This window comes from Camponotus vicinus, unplaced genomic scaffold (assembly GCF_025532165.1).
Source record: "Camponotus vicinus isolate PSW18456_S1 unplaced genomic scaffold, iyCamVici1.0 SCAF_13, whole genome shotgun sequence".
Classification (NCBI taxonomy): Eukaryota; Metazoa; Arthropoda; class Insecta; order Hymenoptera; family Formicidae; genus Camponotus; species Camponotus vicinus.
In genome coordinates this window covers 5,240,150-5,265,089 of record NW_028141949.1, presented here as the reverse complement: position 1 = coordinate 5,265,089, position 24,940 = coordinate 5,240,150, and the positions used below count along the sequence as shown (strand labels likewise).

Sequence of the window (24,940 nt, the reverse complement as noted above, 5' to 3'; positions counted from 1 at the left end):
GAGACTATCATAATTCTTAATCCACGAAGATAATAAACGCGAGATAATAAATTCTTTAATTTCGTCCATTTTTCTCATGCTAATCTCCCGGGATCTCGCGGGATGCAAACTCGGAGAACCCCGCAAGATTTGTAGTTTTACTAGGATCGTAATAATCCCGTGTCGCCATTTCCCAGTGTTTTCATGCGCCTTCCGTAAGAATAGGCAAATGTGACGTATAATATCGCACCGGGGAATAGAACGCATCTCCTCGGCCCTCGGATAGGATACGTTACAAATTTCAATCGCGTGCTATTGAATCGCGCGGAATTGAAAAGTCAAATTGTGCCGCGCGCATATCTCGAAAAGCGAAACAAAAGAAAGAATGAATATCGCTGGTCCGGACAATAATCGCTGGCCCGGATGGCCGCGCGTCGGACGCGTAATCGGGCGTAGTCCGGGTGCCTGAATAATCGCTTCCTTCCGCGGCCGGCATCTCTATAATTGCTTTACATCGACTGTTACAGAGCCGCGGAGAAAATTATGTCCGCCATGGGAAAGCGGGGAAGAAAATTATGGACGCGAACAGGAAATGTGCGTTATATACCGGGTGCACAATTATAATTTCGGGATTGTGCGATTCGCGCGATTCGCCGGATTGGCCATTCGAAGCGGGTATTACGCTTATGATTGATTCTCACCACGCTCGCTACGTCATTTTCCTCCTCGCTTTCCACATCCCGTTGCATCGCGTTCCATCGGAGCGTGGATGATCCCATAGCGACCGTCGTCGCGCGCGCGTGCTCAACAATCGCCATCGGTTAATAATAACGCGACGCGCGCTATCACAGCTCGCAATTCCCCGCATTACGTTTACCGAGTGACTGCTTCTTTGTTTACAATGCGAATGCAATTTTCTCGATTCCAGCTCGCAGTTTGCGCGCGTTAAAAGAGTTACCTATCTATCTTCCTCCGGCGAGATACATTCACGATTGCGAAAGTACTTTCAATCCACATGTGCCCTTTTATTTAACTTGCGCGACACGTAGTTTTATCTGCACCTCTAATTTAACCATTTCCGAATTCGAGAAATTTTTTACAAATATTCGGTGTAAACATTGTATTAAAAAAATATAATTTTTTTTTATTCTCAGCGCGAAATTACTCCCAATCCATTGACAAAACAATATATTTAATGGAAGTTTTTAAATAATTCATGAGATGTAATATTGTGATCTCTTTTATATTATAAAATGTAAAATAATAATTTGTTTGTAAATATTTGATTGTAAATAAGATTTACATCGCTTACGGAAACGCGTTGCTTCTTCGCTTTGTGCGACTATATTGTACTGCACGTGTTTCTCACGCGAACCATCAAAATACACCTACGTTGCATCTCAAGAGACATTCGCACGTTATTCTGTCCAAACAAACATCAACCGTGCTGTTTACATCGTACATGCAAATCGAAAGATCTCACGGCAACCTGCTAATGGCACAACTGTTACGATATACGAGATGCAATGCAAATGTAACTCCTTCCGTTTACGACAACACGCAACAGTCACGCTACAAAGTCGTTCGCTTCTTTAAGAGAGAAGCATTTTACGAAAATCTTTATACAAATAATTTTCACTTCTCTCTCTTGTCCTTTTAGCCATATCCACAGCTAAAATTATGATATAAATATAATTTTCTGATTCAATAAAAATACATGAGAGATGTAAAATTATCCAAATATCTAAACTTAGAAATTTCCCGTTTTATTATTATTAAAATCGAAATTTTTGAGGAACTAGAGATTATCTGCTGGTCTCAGCATCCTACATGATACGTGATTTTCTAGGCTAGTGCTTGGCAATGACATGACTTCACGAATAATGATCAATTTTGGAAGACCATACCACGTTACGCCGAGTCGTTCGACATATAATTTACGATATAATGGAGATAACGCGCGAGAACAACGCGCGGCATAAACACGAAAATCGAAATTTATGACGTTTCTGATATGTTCCGCTTCACAGAAACTCGAGCTCTAACAAAATTGCGATGCAATGATGCATGCCGTTATTCTACGGCCTGATCGATTATGAATTATGTCATTTATTCGATTGATTATGCATGTTGTATCCATGCCGTTATTCACTACGTATACTAGAGAGGAATGAAGGAAGCGCTTTCATAAATGCTTTTCACTAAATAAATATTTTTCTGACGTATGTAATAGATAAAAAAATTGGCCGATCACGATTATAAATCTAGATAACTAATCCTATCAAAATGTTATATTTTATAAAGTTGAAACAATATTTGAATATTACATCCATTTTGAATTTTTATGAAAGATTTACTGATACGATGATATTTGCAAGAATTAATGAAACCACATCAATATCAATTTTACACCAAATTTAAACTTGATAAGAGAAATGCAGCTCGCAAGATAAAAAAGTAATAGCTTTATATTAATTTATTCAATATATAAAATAATAATCTTATTTAGTACACTTTAAAATGCTGCTACTAAAAATGTATCAATAAAATATAACAAATTGTTTTATTTTCTTTAAAAACTCACGGAAGTAAGTAATGCGATTTGTTGAATTAGCCGAGATGTGAAATTTATTCATAATTCTGATGAGAGAATGAAATTGTTTTTTGAATTTTGTGTTTTTCGCCCAATGTAATTATACTCGTGATGTATTAGGTCACCGAGATGTAAATTATATATGCACGCGCGCGCGTGTGACAATTCCCGAGTTAACAATAACATCCGTCTGACGGATATGCAAATTTTCATTGTTTATGCGCGCATTCATGATTTCATTATACCTGTTCAAATTATTATTCGATTTTATCCACCCTCAACACGCGCGAGAAAGAGAATGCTTTGAAATTTACCTAGCGGTGGAAATTGTATTTATAAATATGATTACAAAGCCAGCAGTAAGCAGAATATAATTTACTTGAATCCCGCGTACCGGATATATCAATTGGAGATTACTAACGCTTCTCTCAATTTCTCTTACCTTTTGCAATTCAATCATAGTAATTGTTAATTAATTTACCATCCCTTTCAACTTACATAAATAGGAAGATGAGTCAACATCAACAGATTATTCATTCAATTTGCACAAGCGCAATATTCTCTTATATTCAAAGCGGAATTTATTATGCGCTTCGCGCTATATTATGATTAACAACCAGGGCAGCTTGAATACAAATGCAACGGAGGAGAACGTTGTACGTCAAACGTGTAAAAATGCATTGCCGGCGGACACAACAATGAAAAGGAACAAAGCGAATAAGTGTAAGGTAATTCTCTTGAGAAAAAATGACGCGGTATATTAATCGTAGATGAAAAATCGCCCGGTCTACTTCACAGCGGAGTTCGCAGTTAGGGTAGCAAATTATTAATAATAATTTTCCTCGTTATATGGCAAATGAGTTCTGTATCGCAGTACGCTAAGCACAGTGGGCATTATGACGATTACGTAATACGTGCAATTTTCGTGATATGTTACAGCACACATCAATCACGTGCGGAAGATCGCCGGCGTGGATCACGTCGGCATCGGAGCTGGATACGACGGGATCAATTTGTAAGTGTAATTATACATTTGGAATATATAATTATACGTCCAAATGCGATCGATAATAATGCAAGAGTTTCTAAAATATGAAAAAATAAAAGAGCAAAAAATTTTTTGTTTTTTCCATCAAGTGCCTTAATTAATCAAAATGAATAATGGAGTAGTAAGATCATCATAATTCAAAAGTAATCGATGAAAATGATCGATTCAACGGTAATTACATGTGTGTATAATTATTCGTATGATAACAACTATTTTAATATCAAATAGTAGTTGCATTGTTCGCATTAAAATAAATATTATGATTTTTTGTCAAGTGGAAACAATATAAATTCGTAAACGCATTTTCCTCTGCATACCAGTTCCGCCAAGCTGATTGCAAACTAGTGCAAATGTAGGAAAGTTTTCGACTTCCTTTGGATATAGGTCGGAGTGTAAATCAATACGTACCGCGCTACCGATCATTTGTGAGACTCGGAGATAGTTAAAGTCCCCGAAATTTATGAGAAGAGAAGAGATTACTAGTTCGATTTCAGATAAATATTCAGACTATTTGACTCGATACATCTCGCTTACAATCTGAGAGAAAGATGGCAATAGAGAGAAAATAATAAGAAAATACAAGAGGTGTTTAGTCAAGACGACTTCATAAATAAATATGGTTCGAAGCTCATTTATTTCTCCCAAGACTGCGAGGAAAACTATTGTACAGATACATTTTTAAAAAAACTCTATATATATAAAATCCTTCTCGCGAGATACCCGATAGGGTATTCAACCGTTTGTTATCGAACGACCGATATTATTTCCGTTCATTATTCCCGCTTTTGTTACGTTTTTCACGCAGTCTATTCAATGCAGAAACAATCCACAGAATTCTTCTTTGCCGCGATAACTTGAGATGCAAGTATACGAAATCTGTTAAATAAATGTGAAAATCAAGTAACATATGATCGCAATTTTTTTTTTATTAAAAATGTCGATCTCTTGTAGCACGAGCATTGCTGGAATCGCAGTCCCTTCCATTAATTTTCGGGAAAAAATTCAGAGAGCACAAAAAAGAGAGAGATGGATGAAGAAAAACAATTCTAACCATAAGTAAATTGAGGGCGATAAACGATGACTAAAAAGTTGTTGAGTTTCCGAGATCCGTATAAAAAAAACACATGTGGTTGTGTCTGATGTATATAGTAGAGGATTGAAAAACAGCGTGGATGCATCGAAGCGTGATTTGCAGACCAAACGATAAAGAAGAAAAACGACGTAAAAGGCACACCGCTGATCGAACCATCGCGATATACGGTTTCCCCGTATTTTTGTACAACGACAATATCGAATACAAAATGCGAGGAATCGGAAAAATAAATACATGCAGCAGATATAACGATATTTATGAATAATTAATAATTTTAATATTTTCGTTTTCTTCAGGCAAAAGATAAATATAAATTTACGAACTAAATTTAAATTTAAAATGATTATTTTCATTATAACGGTTTAAAAAATGACGGAATGTACGTATTTTCATTTTGAATATATTTATTATATATGTGTTATTTATATTTCTCACAAGCAAATAAATTGTGCCGAAGTATGAAATTCAGAGAAAAATTGCAAAACAAACACACAAAGTTTAATAAATGAACATATAAATCATTAATTACTGATGTATTGGAAAATACATATTTTACCCAAAATTTTATTTTACACAAATTGTTTTCATTTAAATATTCCACTATCGCGATTTTGGAATAAAAACATAGATACTTGATATCATATCGTGTTTTAAATTAACGATATTATTACATATAAAAATCTGTAAATAAATTTTTAATATTTATCGGTGATGTTATAAATGGAAGAATATTTTTAAAAAACATCATGGGGGGAATGCAATATCTGTAATTATAATTAATTGCATTCACTTAATGAAATGGAGACTAAATTTTATTAAACTAACTTTATTGGAAGAAAATGTTTGAATTTTTTAAATATTTGCAATTTTTTAAATCTTTGATTGATATTGTGTAATCGTTTAAAATTTATCAACTTTAAATGCGAAACAATCCATACGACACGATATTGTTTCATTTAAATTCAATTTATTTGCGGTAAGAGCACTGGACAGATCAAAACTTTATTAAAGTGGTTTCATATCCAATCATGGCAAATCAAAATTAATAACACGAATACAACGCGTCCGATACGGTACACGACGCTGCATTTTTTATTTCTTTTATTGCGACACGTAAAGATTATTCTCGCGTTCATTCCTAAATATGTCACGGCTTTCTCGCAAAGTCTGAGATCCTTGAATGCGATGATTTCAAGAAGAACGACGCGAATAACAAGAACGTACTTTGGTGGCGTTATACGAACGACCGGAATCTCGAGAAAGATGTCGCATCAGAATGAAAACAATGCTTGTTTCCCCCGCCGCATGCCCCTAGCTTTTCGCACTACGAAAGAAAGAAAGTTTAATATCTGCCACGGCAACTTGGGATTTAAGGTTACGCCCGTCGTGATAAAAGAAAAAGCAACTGCCAATCTTTTCGCGTGCATAACACATTTGCGTTCGATAGTTAAAAGTTATCCGATGAAAAAGTAAAATAAAAAGTGTCACGCATGGAAACGGGGGAAAAAGGGAGAAAAGCACCATTCTCCCTCGTTTACTATTTTCCTTCTTTCATACCTTCCATAACGAGCTTACGTTGAAAATTGGAAATTCTGCGAACATTGATGGCATATATATTTTCTAGCGAACACGTGAAAAATAAATGATCGATCGAATTTTTTAGGACGAAGCGCATTTCATTCGCCGACAGACTTTTATTCGTATTCGCGGCGAACCCGCCGCAAATAAATTCGATAACGTGCTTTCATTGCAGACAAAAACTGTTCTCTCGCAAGTATATTTAATTTCGAAGGTAAAACCGCGCGTTATTTTCGGTCAGAATGATCACGTACGGCGAATCGTACGATGAAGCGTCCCGACTGACACAATTCGTGGTTAAAATTTCAACATGCTAATAATAATAACTGATACCAGCAGAGACCAATGAATAGCTTCCTATAAAATTTTTTGGGGAACCTTTCTCCACTGACACGCCGTAATATGAAATTTGCATAAATTTGCATAATTTCTTCCCTTCATAATTCCCTGCATAATCTCATCATTTATTATAAATATTTCCTGCAAGTATTAAACGGCATTATAAAGAGCATTTGTATTTTTCAAAAAAAGAATAAAATTTCTAAAATCAGGCCAAAAAATTCTAAAAGTTCACAAGATATTCGAGAGAGAGAGATTTAAAAAAAAAGCTATATAATTCTTCCGAAAAATTTGGTCAATCTAATTGTAAATTAAATAAGAATATCGCAGTAATGAGATTAAAAGTAATAAATAATCTCAGATGAGGAAAATTGTCAATAATAATTTACATAGCAACTATTTGCAAAATTAATCAGCAATTTGTCCCACGGAAACGAATCGAGTAGTCTCTCAATTTCATGCATAGCTCGCACTGGCTACTGCATTAGAATCGCGTTGAATCCGCACGACAGAAACGCCGCGTTCTTAATTGCACGTTAAATTAACCCTACCGGTTGACAGCGCGTGGTGAAAATTTCAACGAGCTAATCGGGGGAAGCATTTCACAGGGGAACCCTCAGTCCCACGTGTAACATCCGCGTGTGCGGCTCGTGACTCATTGCCTTCACGTAGGAAATTGCTCCGGAATTCATGAAAGCTGGAAGCATGACACTATTTATTCTTCGACGATCAATTCGTTTATTGTTACGCACGTTGCATTTCTATTTCAATCGTTTCGGTCTGCAAATCGTTTCTATTGCGAATAATTTCGTACGAGTAATACAAGATTGAAATGATACATAGCCAACAAGTTGACACATTATTTAAAAATCGATTAATCCACGTTAACATTAATTTTCAAAATCAATCAGCTTTCAAGTCGAATTCAATAAGAAATTATGCTTAAGAAAAATGCAGAAATTCTACTCTGATATTTTAGCTGAATTGTAAATAAAAGTTCTATCTTTAGCTTTCATTTAATATTTAGAAAAAAAATAGTAGCGTTATTATAATCGAGAACAAAGAAAGTCATAAAATCTAAGATTGAATCATTAAAATTTCAGCAAGCTAATCGTAAGAGGTATTCGTTTCGTTGATTATACGAGTCGGTAGCGCGCACGTGGCGAGAAAAGCAACGGGAATATTCGTATGAGATGGGTTGGAAAAAGCATCGGAGAATGTATTTAATTATTTCTAAAGGTAAAAAAAAGTGGGTCATGCGGAAATAGACGACGGAACGTGCAGGAAACGCGAGGATGAGGTTAAAAGTGGCAAGACGTGGCACCGCTGATAGTCCTGCTGCCGGCCAATAAGCTTTTACGCTAGATTAAAATTCATACCGGGGATCCTTCGTTGAGTTTCCCGCCAACGACCGGTTATAGTAGCATCGTAGAGCAGCCGTTTATGGACGAACGCGAAGAATTTAGAACCGTCTTACTATAGTTCTCATCTTGCGCATAGACGTCGCGTTAAAACAAAGACAGTATATCAAGTTTAAACTTTTGAGAGGAAGTCTATACAGAAGGTAATGAAAGATTGGTGTACAGTTTGAAAATGTGTTGAAGAAAAATGTAAAAGGATAGTTTTCGTAAACACAAAGAAAGAGAAAAATACCTGAAAAAGATTCTTCTTAAGTTATAAATGATTGAAAATGAACGTTCTTTGGGAAATGGAAGACAGATAATGAGTCACATCAGTCTTCGTTTAATTTAAAACAGACTTTGATTTACATGCAATGCTTAATGTAGAATTTTAAAAATTATAAAAAATGAATAATTGTTGTTTGTTTCTTACTTAGAAAAAAATAGGCTTTAAATTCACAAGAGAGATATTGATAAAATCATACAACATGACATATATATACGTACCTATATATATATATATATATATCGTATTTTATATAAAAAGTTAATTGTTACATCCGAAGTCGTCACTTTACATCCACGTCACGATCACGAAAAAGGACAAAATGTCGATGAACACTTCCTCGGTTTTCCCTAGGGGAATCGAGATCAGCGTGTCACTTCTTCCGCGAAGCGATCCACCGAGCTTCGCGCTTTTCAGCCTCGCCCATAAATCACTGTCACTGGGTTTGAGCGAAACGTATTTTCCCGTGGAAACGGCATTTTTGAATTCGATTCGGTCGTACCGACGGGCAAATAGACGAGGTACGAGAGCAAGACGGGGGAGCAAAAAGAGCCCGTACGTCCCGAGAAAGGCGGATCGATGTCCGGTAACCACGGTTGTCGTTGCTCGATAGCGGATTTTTACGAGGTCCACGGGCGCGTATATTTTTATACCACGGAGATTTAGCCCGCATAAATTCGCCACCGGGTATCTCGCCGGGGCGAGAAGTATTTACGTGTGCGCGAGAACGCGAACACGACGTACGCTTTCCGCGTACATGGTCAGCTCAATCTCATTGACGAAGAGAGACGACGGACAGAATTGGGAATTTCGTGAATTGTGAATTGTGAACATTCGTAACCGTGATCAGGCAACAACTCTCTACAACGGTACTGTGGATCCTCGGATCATCGCGTTTCAATGGGTGACATCCCCGACGTAGTTCGGAGTATTAGTTAATATTTTTAACAGTGATCATCCGGAGTTTATTTATTTATCTGTAACTATCGTTACATAACAATCTTTATACGCCATCGATCTCAATTGTACGCCAAATTGATTTATTTCGCTTTCTTTATTATCATCATTTTTATTCATTTTGAGGGACAATATTTTCTGTGAGCTAATGGAAAAATTTATATAAAGACCAGTATATTATAAAAATATAACGCAATCCAGTCGTATTAGATATATTCCCTGGAGATAGTGTTTTCATTTGTTTTTCCAACCATGGTCGAAACAAATCATGCACTACAAGTTATATATCTCTTTAATAACTTCTAGATAAAATACTCTTAATCTGTGTTTCACAGAGCCCCAAAGGATCCATATAGAAGTTTTATTGGATACGCAAAAAAAAACCATGCTTAAATAAAAGTTCATAAATTCTTGAACATGAGTCTATTGATCCATTAAACACTCTCCAAAAGTGTTCAACAAAAATGAAAAGTCTAACAATCACCATTTTAGATGAATATTGTAATATCAAAGACACATCTGATTTAATATTGATTTCATAGATATTTCCAAAAAATATTCAAATTTTTATATTTTCATAGAATTTTTATATTTCCACGCAATATATCAGACAAAAATGAACCATAATTGTAATGGATTGCAAGCATACAATGTGTCTTCTCTTGGATCGCACGCGTTTATCCCGCGATTACAGTCAGCTTATGATGATGGACACACCCGATTTGGAAATTTCCGAGATTGGTATAACGGCCTTCTGGTTGCGGTCGGTCGATGTGCGTACAGTATACAATTGCATAACTGCCAGTTTCAGCCGAAACACGACGCGCTGTGAATAAGTCACTAACCGCTCTTGTTGATCCGACATTGTCAGCGAACAGCCTGCTCCCCTTCTCACCGTCCCATTCCCGTGCTGTTGTCATCGGGTCTTGTACGAACTCTCGTTATAACTCTCGTAATGAGAACGTCGAATCTCTCAGCCTAAAGCCCTTTTATAGGTTCATTTTCGCTCGTCGCGATTCAACATATCTTCATAAGAAAAATATCGACTATGTTCGCATAATGACTTAAAGATAAATTAATGAAATTGTAAACGATTGCGAAAACGAAAAATGATTCAATATTTCCCGAATTACGTCAGTTAACTATAAGTAAATAAGAAAATAGACGATATTCTCGAACTTAGAAGAGAGAGAGATATATGGATCTCTTTCTTATTATAATTAAAATTTAAATTGATAATTTTCCACAATTTTTAATTCAGACCGTTTGCTAAATGATCGTGAGGACTCTTGATGAATTTATTAAATACAAAAGATAGCAAATGTGTACGTACGTGTGTATGTATAAAAATTTAAACAGCGATATTTTTCAAGCGTTCTCTTTTTTTGTTAAAATAGAGAGATTCATTACTTTTTGCGATTTTAATTCCAGAAATATTTTCACAACGAATATTTTTTCAGCGAAATACATTCTTTTCTGCGCGAGCATTAAATTGGCTCGGAAATTTCAGTCTAATAGCACATTTCCACCCTAGATTCACGAGTAAGGATCGCGTAAGGTAAAAGGAGTTGCTTTCTCGGCATGCCTTTCTCAGCGATAAAGTAAGTTCGCCGCAGTCACCCGGCGTACTGGTAATTAAAGTAATGAAGGATAAACCGCCCGAAGTAACTCGTGTAATTTATCCGCGACTGCTTCCCGACTAGCTCATTATTGTACTTTGACCTTCTTCCGCGCGGATTCACTTTTCTTCTGCCGGGTGCCTTTAATACGTACATTCAATTTTTACCACGGTGATAGTCTGCAAATAATTATTCTAGACGAAATGGGGCGTAGCATAACGCAACGGTTGAAAGCAGGGATAATTCTCATATCATGAAACGCGGAAACTTCGCCCGGGTACTTTGCAAAATAATTCAAACTAAACATTTGTTCGGGCGAAATTTATCCGAGAGGGAATATGGGAAAGAATATGAATAAACGATATTTAATCAATAATAAACGTCACAGAAGCTTAGCATAATTATTTTCAGGATCTTTTATGATGGAAGAGTCCATCGGCCAAAATTTGCCTCCACGTAGAGACATTATTTCAAATCGTCGTTAAAAATGTGATAAAAGCCACGTCATTAATCTCATACAGACACATATTAAATAACTTTTTTAGTTCATGCCGCTTGCATGCATAATAGATGAGAGCTTTTTATAGATTCGCGATCGCGCGTCAAGGTTGCACCTATACGCACTGAATAATGCAGGTGAACGAAAATATAATCCACCGTACCTCAGTGTGCATAATAGATAGTGGAATCGCCGCGAAGAATTGCACGCAATAAAATTAAGATAATACGGAAATACGCAAAGTACGAAGGTGGACCCATAAAAGTTTCAAGCAGTTTTCTAATTTAAACTCCCGGAGCTTTCTGCTTCATTAAAGCCCTATCTTATCGAGCGGAAATATTCATGTAAATTGTGGTCTTAGGTGCACCGTACGTTCACAAGCTGGCGCTTTACAGAACGGACATTATTTCCATATCGACTTTTATGGCGCAGTCGAGCGCTTGCCCGGCGACGAAAATTTATCGCGGTGGATGCAGTGTTTTAAAACAATATTTTCAGAGATGAAGAGGGAGACAAAATTATTTTCGTCCCATATCTTTCTATTAACATTTGCGGTTATAAGCCATCGCGTGTTGATAAGTTACCAGCTATCATTTCATCATCGCTGAGATTTGTCCATTTTTATTTATATAAAAAGAACGCGAAATTGTTGGTCAATTTAATTTTGATTAATTTATTACATCCAAATAAAAATTATTATTTTCATAATATTATTAAATATATATCAAAACTTTTATTAAAAAACTATTATATTCGATAAAAATATTTAAGAGCTTAACAATGTGAACCCGAGAGAATAATTAAATACTGTTATAATTATGAATATCTTTAATCGAATCCCGAATTTTTTGAACTTTTGCACCTAAAAAGAAGACGTTGCTCGGTCTATTGCGATTTTATCTTAATCGATCACATCGCGCAGTCTCATCTGCGAATCTCAATAAGATCTCATCATAAATTCTCTGCCTCAGGACACCAACGGGTCTGGAGGATGTCAGCAAGTATCCAGAGCTCTTTGCGGAATTGCTTGCGCGTGGCTGGTCGGAGAGAGACATCCAGAAACTGGCTGGTCTGAATCTTATACGGGTGTTCAAGGCGGTGGAAAAGGTAAATTACTCTTTCCAGTCTCAGAAAAAGAGAAAAGAATAGGACCATTCTTTGCCGCGCGTTCAGCTTCTGGCTTGATGAAAAAAGCAGACGCATGTCGAAGGTGAAAAAGTCGCTACGACGAGAAGACACAGAAAGGAGAAAGGAGCGTTCGTTTCCGTCACGAAATAACCGATGGCCTGGTTCGGGTTACCCGAGTCGACCAATATCGGATTTAATAAAGCGCACAAATCATGCATCCGGCGTGGCGCGCGCGGTGCATCATCAGACGAGAGAGAACTCGGTCGAGCGGATCACGATTTTTGCTCCCTTGGAGCCCTGCCAGTCGTAGAACCAGCTGGCAGGATCTAGTAACCTACCCAACGGTGTGTGCTCCCTTTTTCTTTTTCTTTCTCTATTTTAAGCGCGCATACGTACAGTCACGACTATACATGACGTGTGTATTAAACGGCTCCGAAACATCATTCAACATCGCTCAACACCGACATTTTATACTCTCGCGAAAGATAAGCGTTAAAGGAGAGCAGCATCTGGAACCCTCCTGCCCCTCGACTCTCGTCGACGCTTTAATTAAAATTTAACGCTCGAATCGTGTTGTATTGCGCGCAAAGTTACGAGAACCGTTATTGTCGATTTAACAAAATGATGAAAGTAATCGATGATAAAATAATCTTTTTCCATCTAGTTTTTTATAAAAATATAAAAATGCAAGAAATTAAAGTTGCAGCGCTCAATGGATTAAAAATGGTATAATTGATAGAATCTCTTCCGCTCGCGTTCGATTACCTGATTATAATACATTGATAAAATTCGCTTATGAAAACGTTATAAATTCACCTCGTCATTCTCTAATGTTTAGCTAAAATTAAATTCCTTTCAATTTAATTCGACTTCTACATTTCGACTACTCGATTAATGTTCCATATATATTTCAACATTAAATGGCCGGTTTTGCGGAGTCGAATGCAGATCGTCCTACGAGAATTCCATCGCGCCTGAAAATGTTTCAGTCCAGATATTACCCGGTGGTACACGCCCCGACAGGAATGATGTGAGAAATTATGTGTGCCGGATGTTCCGGATGTTTGAGGACGCTCAGGATGGCCGTTGTTGAAATTACTGTGATAATTTAATTGCGATGCGGTGTGGTCAATGGAACCCACGGTTATTTGTCCAAAGCAAAAGTCATTTATTATATTTAGAGAAGAATGTGTATTACACGTTCGGATTATAACATAATAAACGCGCGCCGCGGTAAATTACGCGCGAAAACGTAAATTTTGCATCCGCCTAACAATTCTCGAGGTCGCCGGTTTCCGTAAGAACAAAGATTCGAGCGCGCGCGATCGCGCTGGATAGCCGGCGAATTAAAATTACGCCCTGAATTCTTCGGGGGGTGATTTATCGTCGTGTCGCGCAAAAAATGCTCTCGCGACTTCGTGGGACGAGACGCTGGAAAAAGCTGCGGATCCGCACGACACAATGCGGACACACTGAGAACATAATGGAAACGTGTTACACGTATATAATCGCGCCCTCTCAAATTATCCTAATTTAATTCGAGATGTACAATTTTCCAGATACGGCTCCGAAGAATATTATTTGATTATCGGAATATGAAAATGGGATTTACTTTATGCCCGAGAAGATAATTTGTAGCACGTGAAAATTCCGCGCTTATGAATCGAGTTTCTTCCAACCGAGAGATGGCAAGTTGCCATTAATTTTCAATGTGCAAATTCGCGGAGAAATCGTACCTTCTTACCTGAAACACACACACACACACACACATATACAATTACACATTTACTTGCTCTTCGCTTTTCTCATCGCAGTAAAGTCGGCGAGGTTCAGCGAAGGGCAAATCCTTTGAGCAATTTCGACTCATCTCATCGCCGTTTTCCACCACCCACGGTGGCGGTTCGGGTTACGCGGCAGGCGAGAAATGTCGTAATTGCTGAAATAATGGCCATGCCTACGGCGCGATGTGGCGAACGAAATGATGGCGATTACGTTACTTTGAAATTCAATTTTGCTATTGTTCTTCGTACGAGGGGTGGAATTCCTAGGAACTTTGATACTGTTTCGTAAGACCGCGACGCTTCCGCTCGACGCCGAACGCTCCCCGCGAGGAGTCGTCCGGAAACAGCGGTGGAAATTCCTTGGGCGTAATACAATCAGTGTCACACTCGCATTATGTAAATCGCCATGCCATTTCGAAACACGTTAATGGCGAACAAAGTTCTCTTTTACAGCTTCTTTTCTTATTTTATTTTCCTAAGATAAATTATCATAACTGATTCTTCGTTTTAGAAGGAAATTTATATAATTAAAAAATATTGTAATAAATTTCCACTCTAGTCTTTTTTCTTAGGAATACATACATTTATATATAGCAAAATATATTTTCATTAGAAGAAATAGAAACAGAAAATATCTTAATTATATTAATACTACTAATATATATTTTTTTACAATAGAGAGTAATGCTCTTTTTAAAATGACTGATTCAATCTATAAATTATGATATAATTTTTCAGAAACAGAGAAAGAAAATCGATGTATTTATAGAAAGCGGCGGAATTGAATTTTGATCTTTTTTCTTAACATGTCCCGCTTTTATTGACATATCTTTCGTTAATGAAATCACTGATACAAACAGCCATCGTCGCATATCAACACTATTATCGGTTTGTCATCGATATCTGCTACTACAAAACATGTGCAATGTTCAACACTAAGTTTCATTTCATTCGTATTTTATCCTTCTCATAATAATTTTACGTACATATCAAAGTATAAAATATATATCGACAAATGCATTATCGTAAAAAAGTATGTATTTTCAAGAAAAACGAAATCATAATATATAGATCAACACGTAATATCATATAATATTAATATACTTTAAACAATTTCATATTACACAGTATTTGTATATATTACATCATGCTATAATCTATTTAAAATATTTAAAAAGTTAATATATTTAATTTAATGCAACAGTTTTAAAAAGTTTTAATTTTGACATTTTTAAAGTTGAGAAGGAGGATTAATAGTCTTTAATTTCATGTAATTCATTTAGGATGGAAATATAAACTGTAACAAGATTGTTCATGCATTTATGAGCAAAGTATTTCAATATCTATTAATATCTTAATCTCACATTTTGCATAATATATATATTCCCGTGAAAATGTCATTTAAAAGCACAGAAGCTCTATAATACGAAACGTATCACATGTATAATTTTTCACACACGTTCAAATATTGAACTCAAATATCAAAATTCAAGACTATAAAGTTTCCATTCCACAATATTAAACTTTTAAAATTAAAATTTCCATAGCTTTATATGCAGTTCATTTTGGAAAAGAACAGAAGAGAGATTGCATTTATAAGAAAGACCTTTCAACATTCAGTATCACTAAGTTTTACTCAATAATTTCTTCGAGCATATATGTCTGGAAGAAAAAAGTTCAGTTTTGTGTAAAATAAATACGGAGCGGTTTATGAAGAGAAAACTATTAGACACTTTTGCGAGATGTTCATACATGTACAAATATCCTAACATTATATACACAAGGTGTGTGAACACGGCAATAAAATTAATTAGATTCGACATCGCCCACTGATTTTCTTTTGATGTGCGTCGTCTCTCTTTGTACTCAGTTAATTAGAAATCCAAACAAGAAAGCAAAATGAAGCTTTACATAGTATTCATGTTATTTAGTATTAAGTGAAGTTTATATGTATGTATCAATGCTCAAGATAACTTGTAATATCATATGATACGTATGTTTAGTTTTTCCAAACTATCTCTCTCTCTTTCTTGATTATATATATTATATACGTAAATATATATATAAAGTATGAAAAATAAATTGCGCACGCGAATTTCACACATCTCAAGTGCTATAATAAAGTTATCTCTTTAATTTCTTTTAAAGTTCCTATATATTTTTTTAATTTTTATCGATCAAAAAGTAAATTCAACAGTTTTTGCACGTACAAAGAATTTCCGTCCGCGTGCGCGCCCGCGTATGTAACACACGCAACACGCAAGAAAAATTTTATAAAAGTTATTAGATACGTCCAACTGAACCATGATTTAAGATCGTTGTTTCATAAAAGTCTCAGTCTATGTTTCATTTGAACATACTTAATATTCTAGAAAAATTGCGTTCGTTCCTTAATTTTGAATTACATGTATATATTTGCCATTTCTCTTTGATGTGCAGTATCGATTCCTCGCAGTGCAGATAACTAATGACCGAAAAATTGCAATTGTGTTTCCATGGCGTAAATATTTGTGATAGCGTGCTGTCTTGCTATAGCGCTCGCTTAATTGAAAAAAACTGCAAGGTAGATCTCGGGCGAAAATGAAATTTACGCTACGCTGCCCTAATATGTATTCCACCGAAATTGACACGAAATGCGCAGAACGTCGTTTTCTTACTTTATGAAAACAAAATAAATTTTGCAAAGCGTGGAAAAAAGCGCGGCCGGTATTTCCAAGTCAATAAAAGCTCTTTTTACATTCCAGCGTTGTACCGAATTATTTTCGTACGAATCAGAGAGACCTTCTCTTTCTCGCTTTTTCTCTCTTCGCGCTATAAAAAAGTTTTACTCTGCGAGATGCCGGGAAAAAAGTACAGAAAGGAACTTAAATTCAATGATATTTTTTATATCACTCTCTTCTCTGCGAAACATTCATTTCTTTTACACGTTTTATTCGAAAGTTGCAGATGTAACATTATCAATCTTCGTATCTGTTTAATTAGAACGTATTATACATCTACTCGCAATGTTATCAAATTTCATAAAATTATAACGAATATCCCGAATATAATTAGATATGAAAAATAAAAGCATAGTAAATATCACAAATTAAAACAGAGAAGTCGCTCAAAACATGAAGCTTTTTTTCACATCTAAATCATCAATCTCATTTTTTTTATCGTATAAATGTGATATAATATAATAGACTATAAATATGTTAACCTCTTTTCACATATGATATATATATATATATATATATATATATATATACACGTATATACATGTAAATAATAAATAAATATCACATATCATAATAATAATAATTATATACATGTAAATAAATAAATAAATAAATAAATATACATGTAAATAAATAAATAAATAAATAAATTTACATGTATATGATGATATATAATGACTCCTAACTAATATCGTATACATTGCGGCGATTTTTCGTCATCGTGGTGATGAGAGGCACGGTGTGTCGCGAGCATCGTCGATGCGTTCATCAGCGGCCGAAAGTTTCGTTTTCGGGTAAAGCCCGTGGGAAGTTAATGGGCTTCACCGAAAATTGATGGGCTCTGTGCATGTGCTCGTGTGAAATACGCGTGCATCGCACGCCCTTTTTTTTCCCCTTGCGCGCGCGTGCTCGTCTTTGCCTTTCATCGTAGCCCATCCCCCGGTGGCGCCTTTTTATCTCCCTGTTCCCTACAATCGCGCCTGGCGATTTTTCCCAAGAACATTTGCGACGTGCGCGGTCTTCCATCTTCGCCGCGCCCTTCAGAAGCTCGACGTAACGTCAAAATTCATCGGCTTTTTTCCGCGGGAATGCATCGAAAGAAAAATGAGGAGAACTAGCTTCCAAGCACGCGATGAGCGCTTTGTAAATATATCGATTTGCTCACTGATGCGTTTGTATGTTTGTGTGCGAGCAATTTAATCTTCTTAGTATCCAACCGTCCCGAGAAACCCTTCGTAATTCCTAATCTAAAAGTATTATCGTCATCGCGGACTATTGATCCACTTACGGCGAATTCATAGATGCACACGCGGATTACAATGAGTGATCGACGATTGTAAATCATGATTGGTAGCATTGTTCCCATAAGAGCGCCGAACTCTCGATAGGTGTCGACGATTACGTAACGCTTATTAAAGGGCTAAAGCGTATAAATCACCATAAGCTAAGCTTTAACAGTCAATAAATCACATTTACTACATCGCAGTATTCTCTCTGTGTGTGCGCAGATTCGCGACGAGTTGGCCTCGAAGGGGATGGAGCCGCTGGAAGAGGAGATTCCGCACGAGGACATAATCGGTCGCGATTACTGCCGTTATAACATAAAACGTCTGATGACGCCTTAAGCTGTCGGAATCCTCTCGGCGAAACGCCCCGAAACGCAAACGATCGAATGATCGGAGCGGAAATAAAGAGCGAGAGAGAGAACGAAAAAGAAGAGAGAGAAAGAGAGAGAGAGAGAGAGAGAGAGAGAGAGAGAAGCAATCGAAAAAAGAAGGAAAAAGCTCACTGCCCTCACAGAGAAATAAAACTCATCCTTTATATCTTTACCCTCCAATTTTGCGATTCCTTGCATTTCTCAAAACGAACGATGTCTGTTGCACATACATATATGCATACTCTCTCTCTTCTCTCTCTCTCTCTCTCTCTTAATCCTTTCGATCCTTCTCGACGTTACCCAAGATTCTCATCTTTGTACGTAAGTAGATAGACAAACCCGATTTCCGCCAGAGATTCCGGAACTGTAAGATATGAGTGTTTACGAAGGACATCGAGACGGCCAGTGAAACGTTTAGTACCGTGACTAAAAGTATCAAACCGCGAATAAGAGTTGCAATTACATCACTCAAGCATTGTCAAGTTATTTCTTTACAGATAAAATAAGATTTAACTTGCAAGTTTTATTTCTGTCTTTTAGTTTCTATTGATCGATCTGTTTTACGCGTCTCAAATTCTCTTTATTATAATTCTAAATATTTATTATATGTGTAATCTGCATTATTATATGTATAATCTTTCATTATTATTATTATCGATAATTAACCAATAATAAACACAATTAATATTGAATTATTAGTAATATATTTCAATAACTAGCTAGAGATGTTTTGGAGAAAAATTGCAATTGGGATTGATTAATACGGCTAACTGTTCTCTTCGTATATGTATACAAAGATTAATTAAGATTTAATTTAAAAGTTTTAATTCAATCTACATCACAGTTGACTTGCTTCACATCTGAAACAATTCTCATTATACTTATTATCCATATCCTGCCTAATCGATAATAACAGTGTAGTGTGTATTAATGAAGAAACGGTCCATTAATTTGAAACTAGCATGAGTGCTGCTATTGTAATGCTATTGATTACTCGAACGAGCTATTGGCGAGTTATTGTACAATTTAATTACTCACCATAGAAGCAAAATCAAATATATGCCGTATATGATGGAATACACGCAAAATTACGCAATGTAATTTGTTGAATAATATGATATGTGAAACTTATAAAACGGACTTTACAATTCAAAGTAAAATTTTTACGTTATGATTCGCTCTCTTTTAATTTTAATTTTATTTAACTCATTATCTATTTAATTAAAAAAATTATTTAAAAAAATAACATACATTTTTCATAATCAATATTAAATTTTGAATAAATTGTAATAAATAAGGAAATATAATTTTATAAAATAATAGAAAATCGTTATCTAATATAGCGTTACGGTACTGATACACTCGTCGTTGCGATGATTGAATGAGAAAGCATGTCTCGCGTGCTTTGTTGACAAAAGAGCCAATTGACTGTTAATCAAAGTGTCAATGCGATTGGAAGACGCTTAAAAACGAAGAATGAGGCGTCGAAATTGGCGCAACAACGAGGCGGAAACAAACACGCACCTTATCACTGCGATACGAAGACCAACGCGTTTGTATAAATGTTTAACAATTTAGCCACGGGCATACACTTGATGTTAAAATTTGTACTCAGCGATTTCCTCGTCGAAGCCGGAACCAAAAAAATCTGTCTTAGTCAATAATTTATGTAATACATCACGAGATCGATTGTACGTGCGACAAAACGAACGATTGATGAGAGTATATAAAATTGTGAATGAGAGAGCGATCGGACATGTGTGCGTGCGTGCGTGCGTGTATGTATAAACGAATGACAACTTGTACATATGGTACCTGAAGTCGAAAAACATATTATTCCTCTCAGCATGTCAAGCCAGCCATGTCGGATCGAAGAACCAGGTCACCGAGTGTCCTCGATACTTTTTAATCTAGACGTTAAAAATGTACGCGAAATCGACGGATATAACTAAAAGTTCATGTATCTCGATTGTGGAGCGGTGCCCTCTCTCTTGCGGGTGTTTTCTTTTTTTTTTTCAGGACTTCTCATCATATTTTAGCCCCACCGACCACGATTCCAGATGGTGGGCTTGACCAATCATAATTTCGAGGACACTACGAATGAGGTTAAATCGCAAAGTAACTCTCTAGTAACGTCGACCAAATCGACGAGAATACGTTGCTCGATATTATAAGTATACTATAAGTATACTATTTCCTACGATTTTGCACAATCGAAGTTAATACGCTGATATATATCGACGTATATTGAATTGAACGACGAACTTTTTAATTCTATACCATGGTTACACCGCACCGTCGCATACGATTCTGGTGAATCGCAAAATTTTTTGTCTCACGCCCTCGCGTGAATTGTTTTGCGACAAAATTTTGTCATAGCGACCAGCTCGATGATTATACATTCGAAATCTCGAGTGCACAATTTTTTTGGGTGCCATAACGATGTGGCATATTAATTTGCAACTACGTGGCAAAAATTTCGACACGAAAATTGTTAAAAAAAAATGTTTTTATGTCAGGAACGCACACACATATCCGCAAGTTTTTTTATTTAGATTTAAAAAAAACGAAAATTTCCGTTTTTCATCAGGAAATAATACACTTTACAAAAGATACTTGGAAACGTGTAAAATGTCAAATTTCATTTATAGAAATACGATACAATTCGAGAGTTAATCGAGCCGATCTCTTACAGAATCTCGTTCAACCGATTTAATGACCATTCTCGTGCGAACAAAATAGAATCGATGAAACGCGAGCCTCGTAACTAATATCCTATAAGGTTTCGAAAGTTATACTGGTATCTAAAATAAATCTACGGCAGATCGAACGAAAGCCGTTGTTGCGAAAGCGACCGAGTTCTCATTTATTTCGGTCCTTTCCTATAATCTTGGTAAGTAGCACTACCACATTTAACAATCTATATTATTAAAGATCATCTTCATCTGGATTATTGATTTTTTGAGGAGAATTGAACCAGATTAGGACATGTTAAAATTAATCATACAAAAAACAATTTTCAATATATTAAAATATCTCCAATAAATTCGTATTTATATTACATATTTTATAAAAATCCGTTTAAAAAAATGAAAATAATAATATTAATATCAATTTATATCGTTTGTAATTTTATACGTATTTATTTGAAGGAAAAAATTCTTTAACGGATCTTAATTTTATAGAAGAGATTAATTTTTCTGTAAAAAACAAAAAATCGATCACCAACCATAGCCGCGCATGCGAATGCGCAGTCATCAATCGAAAACAATAAAAAAGTTGGAAAAGAAAGCGGAAACGTCGTGTGTCCGTAGATGAGTGGACGGTTTTTCAAAGATAATTAATTCCTCGGCTATTCGCGGAACCCTAACGAGCTCGTTAAAAAGTTTCAACACGTTTAGACCCGAATTCGGCCACGGAAAAACCATTTAAGCTTCTTTCCTCCATCGGAGCTGAATGAACGGCCGATTTCTTCGCGTATCCTACGGCCATGTCTGGGAACCGATTGCTTTTTTCCCCTATTTCCCAAAGTCTATCTTGCACCTTTATGACCCACCTTCTCTGATTCTATATCAACCCTCTTGCCGTTCGCAGACTTTCACATCGCCTCGGCTGCAGCCTTCAACTTTTTCTTGCCGTCGTTTGACTGACACTCCATCGCAGAAACAAAGAGACGAGACGCGAAGAAGAAATAAAAAGGAGAGGGTAAACTAGTCGCGAATAAAGGAATGTGAGAAAGGTAGCGGAAACGAGGGAGAATCTCCGGTGGTGAGCACCAACCTCCAAGAGAGAACCACTCTTTGTTTCGCCTCCCGGCGAGATATCGGCTAAGTTTACTGTGGAAACTAGACCTATAAATTTCATCCCTTAATACGCGTGTATTAAGCTCGGGGATGTATAATATAAAACCGGCGAGTTATATCTCGCAGCCGTTTTAAGAAACGCCTGACGGCGTTACTCACCCGGCCCGCTCGCGTTTCCCGGACGGAATTTGTTGGATTTGCAAAAAGTTGGCGGACGATATTCCTGAGTGCTTTGCAAAGTGAACGCGAACCGCGAAGTAAAAAGCTGTCTTAAAGTTAGAAAAATTCTCTAACCATATCCTGTGTACAGATGGAGAGAGAAAGAGTGGGAGAAGATACATTATTTCAGTTACAAGCTCAAATTATTATACTTAATAGAAATAAGTTTGTAATGATATTAAAACATTTGTTCTACATATACATATATGTACAATTCAGTATAGAATATTCAGCAATTTAATAAATATTATTTCATTTTTAAAAAAGTGATTCTTGTAATTTTTCATAATTAAAAGAAAATAATTATTTATAATTATATTATATTATTCATAATTATATCGAAATCATTACTCGAAAATAATTATCCAAATAATTATCTAAAATATATATTTAATATTCATAGTAAAAATACTTATATAGAATAAAATAATGATAATTCTACCGTTCAAATAATTCTCTACAAACAATAAAGAAAATTATATTACTTATACATATAAATAATTCAAATAAAAATCGAATGAAATAGAAAAGATCTCTTAAACAGAAAATAAATATTTAAATGATTATTCGAATAAATAATGGCATTAAATTTTTCGAATAATTCTAATTCAGCTTTATATTTATTACATATATTTATGAATCTACTTATATATATGTATATTTATACATATTTTGTTTTAATAAATATAAATTTATCTCTTGAAATATATTTATGTTTAAAAATTTTCAAACAAATTGTATCTTTCACATTACTTTAATAAAAATTATATAACTTATAAACTTATTATTACAAAATTATTATATCAATATGACTCGTTAATACAATAGTTTCACTGGTTAACCACAGTGCTCTGTTTGACACAGTTAAGGGTATAGAGAGCGCCTAAGGCAATCTAAGATCAACCAAGTCCCGCTAAAGTGGATCAAGTACCTCTCTCGAAATTTCGGACTACAAGCGATACAAATATGAATCCTGAATAGTCTCTGCAATGCCTCGAGGTGGTATCGAGAGATACCGGCTAACCGCCCGCTCTACGAGACGCGGCTGTAGAATTAATGCCGCATTTGTACGGAATTTGGCCAACATATAGCTCGAAATTTGGCCAACGGCTCGAGATTCAGCTTATACGATCAAGAATTGTATCTCGTCGCGGTAGAAGCAGGTTTATGATTCGGTCAATCGTAAACCCTGATTGCTCGTAAACCTTACCGAGAACCTTCGGTCTCATGGGTTAAACAACCGTCGGTTATCACGGAGCAATAAGATGTAGAGATCAACCCGCCAGAAACCAAGCTCGTGAATATTATATCGCAACGCGATTGAATCAGCACAAGTATCTTCGACTTGATCTCGTTCGATTTATCGGAAAGTGGTCATTCTATAAGAGAAAACATTCCTTAGGATTAGAAACGAACACATTTATCGATCGATATATAATTCAACTTCAGTTAGTATTGGTTGGAAATTTTTTGTCGAGATAGCATCTATAAATTAAATTACAGATCGCACGCAAAAATAAAAAAATACTAGTAATTTAAAAAATAAGGATTTTTATATAAAACTAATTTTCGGATAACTTAATCTGTCGACATGTGAAAATTTTCCACGTTAAATAAAGCATAATCATGTTTTAGCTTACATGAAAAATCTTTTACAATTTTTAAATCTTGGAAGAGATTATGAGATTTGACATTAAATTTTATGAAATATGCTATACATAGTTTGTTTAATTATTCAACACGATCTTTGATATTCGCGGAAGATGAGACATGTGATATTCATATTTTACATATGTCATTTATTTTAGCTGCTCAATAGCTGTAAAAGAAAGCAGACTCTTGCAAAGCATGATAATAATAAAAATAATAGAGAAGTAGAACTTCTCTCTTTCTCATCATAAACGCGTATGTAATTTCGTGTATAAAAATTTATATCAATATAATATTATATCGATGTAATATTTTATAAATGATTATGAATGTTTTCAATGTAGATATTTGTAAGCGATAAACGCATCTTCGAATAGCGCAAAATACGCATTACGAAAGATGTCCCTAGTAATGTGGCTTGTATCTCATTTATTTATAATATTAAAAATCGTTATCTTCATTATTTGAATCAAATAAACTCGACCTAAAAATATCTTCCGCAATTGACATTCTAATATTCTAATCTCGAGAAAAAAAAGATAGATTTTTTTATAAGTATATAATAAAAAGTAGATAAAAAAGAACAAATCT

General features: G+C 35.5%; 1 protein-coding gene across 1 annotated transcript in view; it reads left to right on the top strand.

The window, feature by feature from the left end:
- The window catches only part of LOC145964377 (dipeptidase 1), an 80,240-nt gene extending 58,719 nt beyond the window's left edge, over nucleotides 1–21,521 (top strand). The window contains exons 9-11 of the mRNA XM_083087051.1: nucleotides 3,512–3,587; nucleotides 12,363–12,498; nucleotides 18,529–21,521. Of these exons, the coding sequence (XP_082943177.1) occupies nucleotides 3,512–3,587; nucleotides 12,363–12,498; nucleotides 18,529–18,645 (329 nt within the window). The 3' untranslated portion in view covers nucleotides 18,646–21,521. The remainder of the gene's footprint in view (nucleotides 1–3,511; nucleotides 3,588–12,362; nucleotides 12,499–18,528) is intronic.
- The last annotated feature ends 3,419 nt before the right edge of the window (nucleotides 21,522–24,940 follow it).